General features: G+C 29.9%; 1 protein-coding gene across 2 annotated transcripts in view; it reads right to left on the reverse strand.

The window, feature by feature from the left end:
* LOC139485428 (lysine-specific demethylase 7B-like) overlaps nucleotides 1-12,708 on the reverse strand; it is a 32,584-nt gene that overhangs the window by 14,941 nt on the left and 4,935 nt on the right. The window contains exons 6-13 of one of the 2 annotated variants that reach the window (XM_071269908.1): nucleotides 11,771-11,912; nucleotides 11,124-11,322; nucleotides 10,135-10,385; nucleotides 7,901-8,007; nucleotides 7,633-7,727; nucleotides 6,137-6,154; nucleotides 2,877-2,972; nucleotides 2,097-2,261 (exon numbers count right to left, since the gene is read on the reverse strand). In XM_071269908.1, the coding sequence (XP_071126009.1) occupies nucleotides 2,097-2,261; nucleotides 2,877-2,972; nucleotides 6,137-6,154; nucleotides 7,633-7,727; nucleotides 7,901-8,007; nucleotides 10,135-10,385; nucleotides 11,124-11,322; nucleotides 11,771-11,912 (1,073 nt within the window). The remainder of the gene's footprint in view (nucleotides 1-2,096; nucleotides 2,262-2,876; nucleotides 2,973-6,136; nucleotides 6,155-7,632; nucleotides 7,728-7,900; nucleotides 8,008-10,134; nucleotides 10,386-11,123; nucleotides 11,323-11,770; nucleotides 11,913-12,708) is intronic. The other variant, XM_071269915.1, reaches the window with a different exon arrangement.

Raw genomic sequence — 12,708 nt, forward strand, 5'->3', positions numbered from 1 at the left:
CACCCCTATCTTCTCATGTTGTCAATAAATAACTTACTTTAAAGTTATACACCCCTATCTTCTCATCATGTTGTCAATAAATAACTTACTTTAAAGTTATACACCCCTATCTTCTCATCATGTTGTCAATAAATAACTTACTTTAAAGTTATACACCCCTATCTTCTCATCATGTTGTCAATAAATAACTTACTTTAAAGTTATACGCCCCTATCTTCTCATCATGTTGTCAATAAATAACTTACTTTAAAGTTATACACCCCTATCTTCTCATCATGTTGTCAATAAATAACTTACTTTAAAGTTATACGCCCCTATCTTCTCATCATGTTGTCAATAAATAACTTACTTTAAAGTTATACGCCCCTATCTTCTCATCATGTTGTCAATAAATAACTTACTTTAAAGTTATACACCCCTATCTTCTCATGTTGTCAATAAATAACTTACTTTAAAGTTATACGCCCCTATCTTCTCATCATGTTGTCAATAAATAACTAACTTTAAAGTTATACACCCCTATCTTCTCATCATGTTGTCAATAAATAACTTACTTTAAAGTTAAACACCCCTATCTTCTCATGTTGTCAATAAATAACTTACTTTAAAGTTATACACCCCTATCTTCTCATCATGTTGTCAATAAATAACTTACTTTAAAGTTATACACCCCTATCTTCTCATCATGTTGTCAATAAATAACTTACTTTAAAGTTAAACACCCCTATCTTCTCATGTTGTCAATAAATAACTTACTTTAAAGTTAAACACCCCTATCTTCTCATCATGTTGTCAATAAATAACTTACTTTAAAGTTATACACCCCTATCTTCTCATCATGTTGTCAATAAATAACTTACTTTAAAGTTAAACACCCCTATCTTCTCATGTTGTCAATAAATAACTTACTTTAAAGTTATACGCCCCTATCTTCTCATCATGTTGTCAATAAATAACTTACTTTAAAGTTAAACACCCCTATCTTCTCATCATGTTGTCAATAAATAACTTACTTTAAAGTTAAACACCCCTATCTTCTCATGTTGTCAATAAATAACTTACTTTAAAGTTATACGCCCCTATCTTCTCATCATGTTGTCAATAAATAACTTACTTTAAAGTTATACACCCCTATCTTCTCATCATGTTGTCAATAAATAACTTACTTTAAAGTTATACACCCCTATCTTCTCATCATGTTGTCAATAAATAACTTACTTTAAAGTTATACACCCCTATCTTCTCATCATGTTGTCAATAAATAACTTACTTTAAAGTTATACACCCCTATCTTCTCATCATGTTGTCAATAAATAACTTACTTTAAAGTTATACACCCCTATCTTCTCATGTTGTCAATAAATAACTTACTTTAAAGTTAAACACCCCTATCTTCTCATCATGTTGTCAATAAATAACTTACTTTAAAGTTATACACCCCTATCTTCTCATCATGTTGTCAATAAATAACTTACTTTAAAGTTAAACACCCCTATCTTCTCATGTTGTCAATAAATAACTTACTTTAAAGTTATACACCCCTATCTTCTCATCATGTTGTCAATAAATAACTTACTTTAAAGTTATACACCCCTATCTTCTCATCATGTTGTCAATAAATAACTTACTTTAAAGTTATACGCCCCTATCTTCTCATCATGTTGTCAATAAATAACTTACTTTAAAGTTAAACACCCCTATCTTCTCATCATGTTGTCAATAAATAACTTACTTTAAAGTTATACACCCCTATCTTCTCATCATGTTGTCAATAAATAACTTACTTTAAAGTTATACACCCCTATCTTCTCATCATGTTGTCAATAAATAACTTACTTTAAAGTTATACACCCCTATCTTCTCATCATGTTGTCAATAAATAACTTACTTTAAAGTTATACACCCCTATCTTCTCATCATGTTGTCAATAAATAACTTACTTTAAAGTTATACGCCCCTATCTTCTCATCATGTTGTCAATAAATAACTTACTTTAAAGTTAAACACCCCTATCTTCTCATCATGTTGTCAATAAATAACTTACTTTAAAGTTATACACCCCTATCTTCTCATCATGTTGTCAATAAATAACTTACTTTAAAGTTATACACCCCTATCTTCTCATCATGTTGTAACTCCTGTAATTTCTCCTGAGTATGCTGATGTAACAGATCAATATTCACCATCTGTTTAGGTGTTGGCATGTTGTTTTTCTTCTTTTTCTTTACTTTCTCTTTCACTTTCACAGGGCTACTTTTTATCTACAAAAAAAAAATCAATCATTAAAAAAATACAGAAGGCATTCATATAGGTATTACGAAATTTGTAAGGGTTCTGCAGAACCTAGTGTCTCACCTTCTTTATGAATCTATTAAATGTTTTAAGAACATTAACAGCAGACTGTATGTAATTTTAACTGGAAGTAAAAACTAAGTCCATACATATATACACGGGAAAACAGGAAATATATTTTTACAAAATTCCTTCTAAATACTAGCTTTTGATAATTAACAAGCTTCTGTCCAAGTTTGGTAGAAATCCAGGATAGTTTATGAAAGTTATTAAAATTTCAAGAACTTTAACCACAGAGTGAATATAAGTGGACACTGCTGCCGCCGACAACGACGATAGAATATAGGATCACTTTATATATGTCTGGTTTTTTTTTTACTAAAGTCAAAGCCTCAACAAAAATGAACTACCTATACATTTAAGGTTTTTGCATTTACACATATTGTGGACAGACAAAGTTTAAACTATAAAATTCCTGCATTCTTTATTTATTTCTTTTATCTACAGTTGTATAACAACCACTCCACAAAACAATTTTGAAATAATACCAAACACAATTTGACCACATTCTTAACAAATCTTACCGTATTTTCAATGGACTTGACTTCTTTTGACAGTTCTTTCAACAGACGTCCATATTGCACATGTTCTGGAAGGTCGTGTTTGGCATCTTTCACAAACTACACAAAACATAGGATAAATTACTAATAAAATAGCTAAAAACAAATATAAGAAACAGCTATGAAATTTTTTTTTTAAATCTAAAAACATGCTTGCTCAATTAGTCTTTACTTTGTTTATAAATTATTCAAATCATTATACATGTACATTCATGAATAATATCTTTATTTTCACCATTACTACTTTTTGTATTTTGCTTCAATTAGTTATTTCCTCACTTTTATGTTGTGACATTACTTATCAAGTTGATATATTCTGGACCTTTCTTCACATTGCTTGACTTTAGCTAGCAATTCATGAAATAATATATAAAACAGAAAAGCTTTTTGGATGCATGAAATTTATAAGTTTTATTTTCGTTTTTTATTGTTTATATAACCATTAGCAGTTTCAAGATATAAATAATTTTAAATGAAGGCAATCAATCTTTGAACATTAATTTTAACAATGCAATAACATCAGCATTGTATTTTTTTTTTTTACATATTTAAAAAAGGGATATTGTAGACATAATAACATTGTAAAATTCACACGCACCAAAAAGATTACTGTATATATACTTTTCATATGTATTTTAAATGTTAGTTTTTGGATAAAATTTCTCCATCATGAAAACATATACCACATCATGTGACAGATAACAATATTGAGGAAATTACTACAAATAGAAAAAGGACCAGATGATGCGAACATGCCCCCCCCCCTTTTTTTTTAATATGTCAGAGTCTTATGGTTTTTTTTATGTAAAATCCTAGTGGATACAAAATAGACAGACAAATAAATGGATAAACTAACCAATCAGATATAAAATTATCACTTTATCCTGTGTTTTAAAAATCTTGAAATCTAGCTAATTCAAAAAGCAAAAAATTACAGATAACCTGGTAGTCAGTGTCTTAGCTAGACAAAAAAAGAGCGATGCAGCTCCCCTCTGCCTTCAGTATCTATAAACATGACATAGCTGTCATCTTTAAAGCCAAGAATCAAGAAGCATAGTATCAAAATGAACACACACTTTTATCTTAAAACTGTGCCCCTCTGTCCTTAACCCTAGCTAGAAAACGGAGACTCAGAATTCCCTATATCATGTGTATCAAACAATCACCCAAAAATGTTTAATTCAATAACAAATAATTTTCGGACTAGGTTTTTTAACAATGCAAATAGCATAAAGTCAAACGTATTATTAGAAAACAAGTTCCTTTTAACTTGAAGCACATGCATATATTTATACAAATGATTATACTGAAATGGAAATTTTGGAGCCCTTCACCATGAAACTATAATACTAAAACCATTTCATGTTTTGACTTCTTATAAATTTCAAGGTACATTTAAAAAAAAAATTAATTAACAAGCATCTATGCAGATTAATAGAATATGACTAATCACAGACTCTAGTCAAAAGTGGAACCAATTTAGAACAACTCTGCTACAAATTCATGTGACTCAAAAATTATGAACCTTGACACTGTCTGCCTATAAAAGTATGGGGTCAAAATCTTGGTTCTTTTTGTTTTGCAAGGAACTGCTGTTGATCATTTAATTTAGATTACATACTAAAGACCATAATATACCTAACATATTGGTTTTTGAAAACTGTTTATTGACCTTTATAATGTATATTTTGAGTGAAACTTTTCTAGCCTAAGTTCCATTTAGTGCCTGACATATTGTTTATTAAAACTTTAGGTGACTTCTATGGGATTTTTTGTAATCATTGTTGGGTTGCTGTTTCATGACATATTCTCTGCATCTTTTATTCTTACAAGTAATGGTAACCTGCCGTTGACTAAAGACTTGTAGTTGAAGACATCCAATTTACATAAATGTTCCTTTGGAAAAAATTGTCCATTATGATGAATAAACATTTTTTTAGTACAAGCAATACAATACTAAATAAAATCAATATTAACCTTTTTAAAGTCAAATTCTTAAAGACTCTAAGCTGACCTGTTCAGTTTTTCAGACTATTAATCAAAATTATCAATTTTTTTTTCAAAAGTTATAATCCATCACATTTTAAATTGATTTAAATTCCAAAACAGAAAGTCCATCTTTAAGACTGGAAGAATTTCACTATTTACATTTGAAAGTTTCAATGCAAAACTTAAAATCAAGTCTGTTAAAGTCTTAGTTGTAAAATGAAATTGAAGTGGTGATTTCAAAACAAACAATAACAACATCAAATCTGTGGAAATACAAAAAATACGGGAAAAGTTTCCTGTCATTGTGCTTGGTGTTTAATAGATTGAATTGATAACAGAGCTATACACAAGTTATGAAGAAAATCTTTGGTAGTCAAAAACAAAATTGGTCATATAAAAAAGAGGTACACTGAAACCAAATTGAGTCATTCTAGTTTTCATTTTTCATAATTGAAAAGGAAATTAATTTTCGTATTCCTATCCTCATTTAAAAACAAGAATGTGTCCAAAGTACACGGGTGCCCCACTTGCACTATCATTTTCTATGTTTAGTGGACTGTGCAATTGGGGTCAAAACTCTAATTTGGCATTAAAATAAGAAATATCATATCATAGGGCACATGTGTACTTAGTTTCAAAAAATAGTTTCTCCTTCCAGTTTGTACATTAAAATAAAAAATAGAAAGAAAGAAATGTACAAGTGAAATGAAAATAGAACCAACAATCTAGAAGCAAAGAAAAACTAAAAGCTACTAAAATTTCTGAAGAAAACATCTGAATTTAATTATAACAATGTTTTATAACTGTTCATTTAAATTAGGATTAAAAGCAAAAACATGGTAAATGTTTTAGTTTTAAAACACAAGTACTTTTGGATTATATATAAAACAGACAAATATAATAATTAGAATTACAAAACATGAACAATTAATATATATATATATATCATACACAATTAGTAGTGCAGTAGGCAATAGCAAAGTGTCTTATCCACCATTCTAAAAATAGAAACAAAACTACTACTTTTTCCAGAAAAAAATTATTATCTACTTCTATAAATAGCAATTATAGTGTAAGCCTGCCAAAAAGGTCAAAGGTTATTACAGGCTATAAACACATGCTATGTAGTAAGGATCACATGATCCCCATGTGACCAGGGAATGAAAATAGGAAGCAAATCACGAGCACAACAGACATTAAGATAAGTAAATACGCCTGTAAATAAATAAACTCACGAGATGGAGGTTGTTGAGCTGTAAAGTCAGCATCAAAGAAAAAGAAAATAATGAATGAAGATATTTATAGTGAGACAAGAATTCATTCAAACCCTTTACCAATACATGTACAGGCAGACAAAGTTAATAAATTATCCAAATTTTATCATTGCATTTATCTTTTAAATTAATCTAAAGGAGTTAGACAAAAAATAGGCCTAAATCTGACACTTAAATGTGAACAATTCAAAAATTCAAAATTTATTTGCATTAGAAAATTTGCGATTAAAAAAAATCATATCTTTTATTTGCAGTAACTGTTTGCTTTAGATAGTGCTGATAGCTTCAAAAGCATGAGAACATTCTAGATTTACTGTTAAATGTAGTTTAAAGTACTATTTCTTGCTGTAAGAAAAGCAACAGACTATTAAAGTACAAAATAAATTACAAATCTTACTGAAATTTATGTTAATTAATAAACTTGTGGTTTCTCATATGTGATACTCAAAATTGTCTGTGGTTAGGTCTTAATCGGCCTCATTAAGATCTTCATATCTTTAAGTACAGTATCGTAAATTCATAACAATACCATCACTTTGCAAACGTGCCAAAACATTATAACATTTTTTTATTATTAATTTTCATAAAATATAGATTTTATAAAACTGAAATAAGAGGGAATTTCATGGTCAATATTGACCATATGTAAAACTAATTTTTTTAGCGTGAAATAAACAAAAATTTAAATATTTATAGCACTTTTTTTTATTTTCTTTTAGGTGCAAACCTAAAAACTAATTTTTGTATTCAAAGAAAAAAATAAAGGTTGATGCTTTAAAGGAATTAACATTTGTTCAAACAAAAATTACAAAGAAACATTAATTCATGTTATGCTTTTAAGAAGTTTGACCTATTAAAAATAAATTGTGAACAAAACTGATTTTTGTAAATTTATAGAATGTCAGTCACGGTCATACTTTATTCTTTTAAACTGGAGAAAATCTTTTTAAGAAGGCAACTGTTTACCTTTAGAATGTTTCTAATTTGATATTAAAGTTGGTTACAAATTTTTCAAACATTGGTCATCTCATTTTATAGCGCATTAAGAACTATCCACTCTACAAATAATAAATATTTGCTTTCACATTTTAAGATAATTTTATTTAAAAAAATTATATTTATTAAATTTATATTTGACATTCTAATTTTTAACATTATTCTTTTAGATTAGATCTGAGATTAGTATTATGGTCTAGGCAGCAGATGACAAAAATTACATTTCTATCTCTTTTGTTATTTTTTTTAATATATTTATTCTGAAATGTCGTTAAACCTACTGCTACAGTTTATTTTCAATTAAGTTTGTGAGTATAAATACATGTACAAGAAAATACATGTACAAGAAAGGACGCCTTTTCCTTTTTGCTGTCCTTTATACACAGGTATTATTTGTACAGCCACCATTACAGTTAACACAGCAATCATGATTTTTTAGGTAAATTGAGATAAACACTTACATCTTTTCTTTGTGTCCAAGACTTCAGATGTGACCCCAGGGCCTTGGCCCCCTGTACAAGGTAATCGGGAGGTATTCTTCCCTCTTCTGTATAGTCTGAAAGTACATGTAAAACTTTCCTCGCATATACTTCGAAAGAGATTTTGATTTTGAACCTTAGGACAAGGGTTAAAAACATAACAATCCAATGTCAAAAACTTGTAAATATTGTGTAAAAAACTCTAATTACTTTAATAATTACAGTGTTCCGAATCCAGTTTAATTCTTACCTTTTATTAAATCATAGATGTGTTTTGCTGCATACCAGTTTGTTGTTTCAAAACTAGGAAACAAAAACTTTTGTGGTGTTCCTACTCTTTTCTCTATATCATACACCCTGAAATAAAACATACAATCATGTATGACACGTATCAATAAAACATACAATCATGTATGGCACATATCAATAAAAAATAGTAACCATTTGTATATATTTTATTCAAATTTGTAAAATCTAGTTTTTTGCCTTGAATACAGGATTTTTTTACTTGTTGTTATTGGCTTTGGACTAGATTTCAGTAACTGCGAGAACTCTTAGATTGGTTCTCAGTTTTTTAGTCTTTTTATCAGTTTTTTTTTTGGTGCTTTGTATTGATCTGAACAGTCAAGCCTTTTTCAACTGATTTGAACAGTTTGTTCTTGTGTTGAGCTCTTACTGTCCCAGTTTAGCAAACATGTTTTACCCTGCCACATTCCAAATGTGCCTGTCAAAATTAGGAACCTGAAATTCAGAAGTCGGTTTCACAAAAAAACATACGACTAAGATCAATCGTAAGTTATGAACAGTTCAGTATACTTATGATCAATCTCAGTCATAATTTTTTTGGTGAAACCTACTCCAGTGGTTATTGTTGTTGGTATTTCATATTTGTTTTTTTGTTTATTGTTTTGTACATAAATCAAGGCATTGGTTTTCTTGTTTAAATTGTTTTATATTTTGTCATGTCAGGGCCTTTTATAGTTTCTATGCGGTATGGGTTTTGCTCATTGTTGAAGCCGTACAGTGACCTATTGGTTAAATCTACGTCATTTGGTCTCTGGTGGATAGTTGTCTCATTTGCCAACAAAGCTTTTAATAATATATATAGTAGCAGGGCAGCAGGCTCAATTCAGTTTAGCTTCCCCATTTTTTGATACCCCCAAATTTGGTTTTGAAGTTTTTTGTAAATATTTATGCAATCAACTGAAAACAAATTTCATAAAAATCTATTGTTTAAACGATGTGTCAACCAACTTCTTTGGGAGTGATCACTTCTGTTTCAATAATATCAAGATAAATTAATAAAAACACAAAAAAACAAGAATGGGTCCATAGTACATGGATGCCCCACTGCCACTATCATTTTCTATGTTCAGTGGACCATGAATCTGTAGTCAAAACTCTAATTTGGCTTTAAATTGGAAAGATCATATCATAGGGAACATGTGTACTAAGTTTCAAGTTGATTGGACTTCAACTTCATCAAAAACTACCTTGACCAAAAACTTTAACCTGAAGCGGGACAGACGGACAAACGGAAGCACAGACCGAAAAACATAATGCCCCTAGGTGTGGCATAAAAAATATCAAAAAGTTGAATGTAATTCTGCAAACATTAAACTCAATGTAAATCTATGATTGAGCTACCCCAATCATCTAATAAACATTCATGAGAAGTACTAAATTCTGAATCTAACAATTTTTTAAATAACCTTCAATATAATTGAACTGACAACTTAAAATATCATAGTCTGGTTTATATGTATCTTTTTGTCATTGATAAATCTTTTTTATTTACAATGTATATTGTCTCATATATCAAACTTATTCCTTCAGCAGATATTTACTTGTTTTTGTGTATATGTCCTTTTTGATCGAGTTAAGCCATTTCATTAGATATTTTACTGTGTGTCTTTTTATGTTGTAATGTTACCCCATTGTTTCATGTTAAGGTGAAGGTTGGCACCTGTTTCAACATTTAAACCCGCTGCATTTTTATGCACCTGTCATAAGTCAGGAGCCTGTTGTTTGTTGGTGTGGTTCATAAGTGTTTCTCGTTTCTCATTTTTTATATAGATTAGACCGTTGGTTTTCCAGTTTGAAATGATTAACACAAGTCATTTTGGGGCCCTTCATACAGCTTGCTGTTTGGTGTGAACCAAGGCTCTGTGTTGAAGGCTGTACTTTGACCTATACTGTAAACCAACTTATTTTCGCAGATACTTTATTTCGCGTTTAGACCTTTTTCTCCCATTTCGCGATTTTCAAATTTACTTGAAGTAGTTGAACAAGTAACGATTAAAGTTTTACATATATTCGCGACGATTTATATAAGGGTTATATTTCTACTCACGAAAGTCGCGAAAAATAAGTGTTTTTACAGTTATTGTTTACTTTTTTCACATTGTAACTTGGATGGATAGTTGTCTCATTGGCACTCATACCACATCTTCTTATTCATATGGTATCAGTTGTAACACTTACTGTAACTGCAATGGTATGTTGTAATCATGAAGAAAATTTCCACCAAAAACTAATGAATCTATTGGAGTTAAGACAGCATGAATCCATCCTGTAGGAATGAAGAAGGTTTGTCCCTGTTTAACTACACACTTATAACATACATCAACCTGATCACCAAAGAATGTCTCGCTCTGGTTCGACGAAGATACCCAACTCTCATACAAGGAAACATTCGTTGATGTTGGTCTGATCATGTAAAATACTTTTTCACCCTGCAATAAAATCATTCAACATTTATATTCTTTACATGTGAACACAGTGTTTTCTATGATATCTTGTCCTGCAGTTTTTATTTAAATTTCCAGTCAAAATTTAAGTTGAATTATCTCCCCTACTTGATTCTTTGATATTGTCAAATTGTGTAACTACACTTTGAAAGACAAGTTGACTACTATTTACTATGCTCCTTTCAACAATCAACTTACTGTTAGTTCACCTTAATCACAAATCTAAACAAATTGTTAATGCTGTGGCCAAAAACAAAATGCCATATTAGTCTCCCGTCTGTAACTTTATCAAGGAAAGACAAAAATCCCTCATGATATCAACACTTTTAAATTTTTACAAATCATTTGTATTGTAAAAAAATACCAGACTTTAAACTTTTCTAATGTTATTTTGACAGTTTGTGTCTGGCAAACAAAATTTTCAACCTGGTATCTTTGATGATGTTTTTTTCAATTTAAAACAAAAGGCACAAAACTTATGTAAGTGTAAAATATATTTGGATCTACATTAAAAGTATGTGGAGATTCCCTGTGGACCCTTAAATGCTCTATAATATATGTAAATTAAACAGTCTTAATAATTAGTATTACAATGTCATACAGGTTTTTGTTGTTTCGTTTTTGCTTTTTTCAAAGCATACACGTCAGTCCATTATTTTTTTGTGTAAGTTTTAATTTTTCCAAATTTACTGCAACAAACAAATGTGCAAGCCTTCTACATACCCATAACACATGATACCAAACTGATGTCCCACCAAAGTCTATATGGAAGTCTGTAAAACTATCTTTCACGCCCATCAGACAGTATTTCTGTACTTCTGGTCGTGTGTAGGTACAATCCTCTGGTAATTGGTCAGGCCATAAGTTTGATACCCAGCTCAACTGCCTTACAATTACTGGAGGTGTAACTAACTCTGAAAGTCTAAAAAACAATAATTTAAAATTAAGTTGCATAATATAACAGTTATAGTAGAAGTAGAAAATTTCATGAGTTTTGCAAAAACTCCATGTTTTAAATATAAAGAAAAGTATCATTCTGACCTTCAAGTCCTACTTTTTGGTTTTTCTTTATTGGAACCACTCGGACAAGAAGAAGTTTTATAGTGATTATGCATGCAGTATTTTTTCTGACAGTTAAGCAATTTGTTTTCAATCAAGAAGAATTGTGGTGTGATTTATTATTATATGACATTGTCTGCGTTTCGCTTGATAAAGACCTGCATTGTTCTAACATCTTTATGAACAAATTTCTCTTATGTTGGATCTGTTTATCCTATACTTATTCAAAAGACAAACTTTAAAAACAAACACACATCTATTTCGAACAACACAAATTTTATATATCATTCTTTTCACCAATTTAAGCTTACTTTGTTTTTGAGAATTCTAAACTAATAACATTAAATATCTTTGCTCTGTTTGGACTGTTGTAATACTCTGTCCATTCTCTCATTAACATTTTACAATCTTCCTGTTTAGAGACATCAATCACATCAATTTCTCTCATGGAACCTGAAATGTAAGAATTTATAAATTTGTGAAAAGAAACACAATACAGACTGTATTTCAACAATTCAGGAAATTTTATTTCAGAAAAAAAAAATCACATCTTGATTGAAAATCTCATCGATATATACTCAAAGACTTTATGACACAAACATAATAAGTAAAACAAGAATGTGTCCAAAGTACACGGATGCCCCACTCACACTATCCTTTTCCATGTTCCATGGACCGTGAAATTGGGTAATTATCTAATTTGGCATTAAAATTATAAAGATTATATCATAAGCAACAAGTGTACTAAGTTTCAAGTTGATTGGACATCAGCTTCATCAAAACTACCTTGACCAAAAACTTTAACCTGAAACTCCCACTTTCATTTTCTATGTTCAGTGGACCGTGAAATTGGAGTCAAAAGTCTAATTTGACTTAAAAATTAGAAAGATCATCTCATAAGCAACAAGTGTACTAATTTTTAAGTTGATTGGACTTCAGCTTCATCAAAAACTACCTTGACCAAAAATTTTAACCTGGACGGACGAACGGAACCACAGACGGATGGACGAACAGAGCCACAGACCAGAAAACATAATGCCCCTCTACTATCGTAGGTGGGGCATAAAAATTCAAAAACATTACTGTATAAAAACTGAAAAACTTGATTTTCTTAAAAAGGTTGTCTGAGGTAACACACGAATGTAATAGTTAAAACAATAATTTAGTAACCAGGTTTTTGTTTAAAATTCTTTATTCAAACACCCTCAGAAGCTTGAACAATCCTGGGAAGTTTTTCTTGTTGAAGATT

Source organism: Mytilus edulis, chromosome 1 (assembly GCF_963676685.1).
Source record: "Mytilus edulis chromosome 1, xbMytEdul2.2, whole genome shotgun sequence".
Lineage (NCBI taxonomy): Eukaryota > Metazoa > Mollusca > Bivalvia > Mytilida > Mytilidae > Mytilus > Mytilus edulis.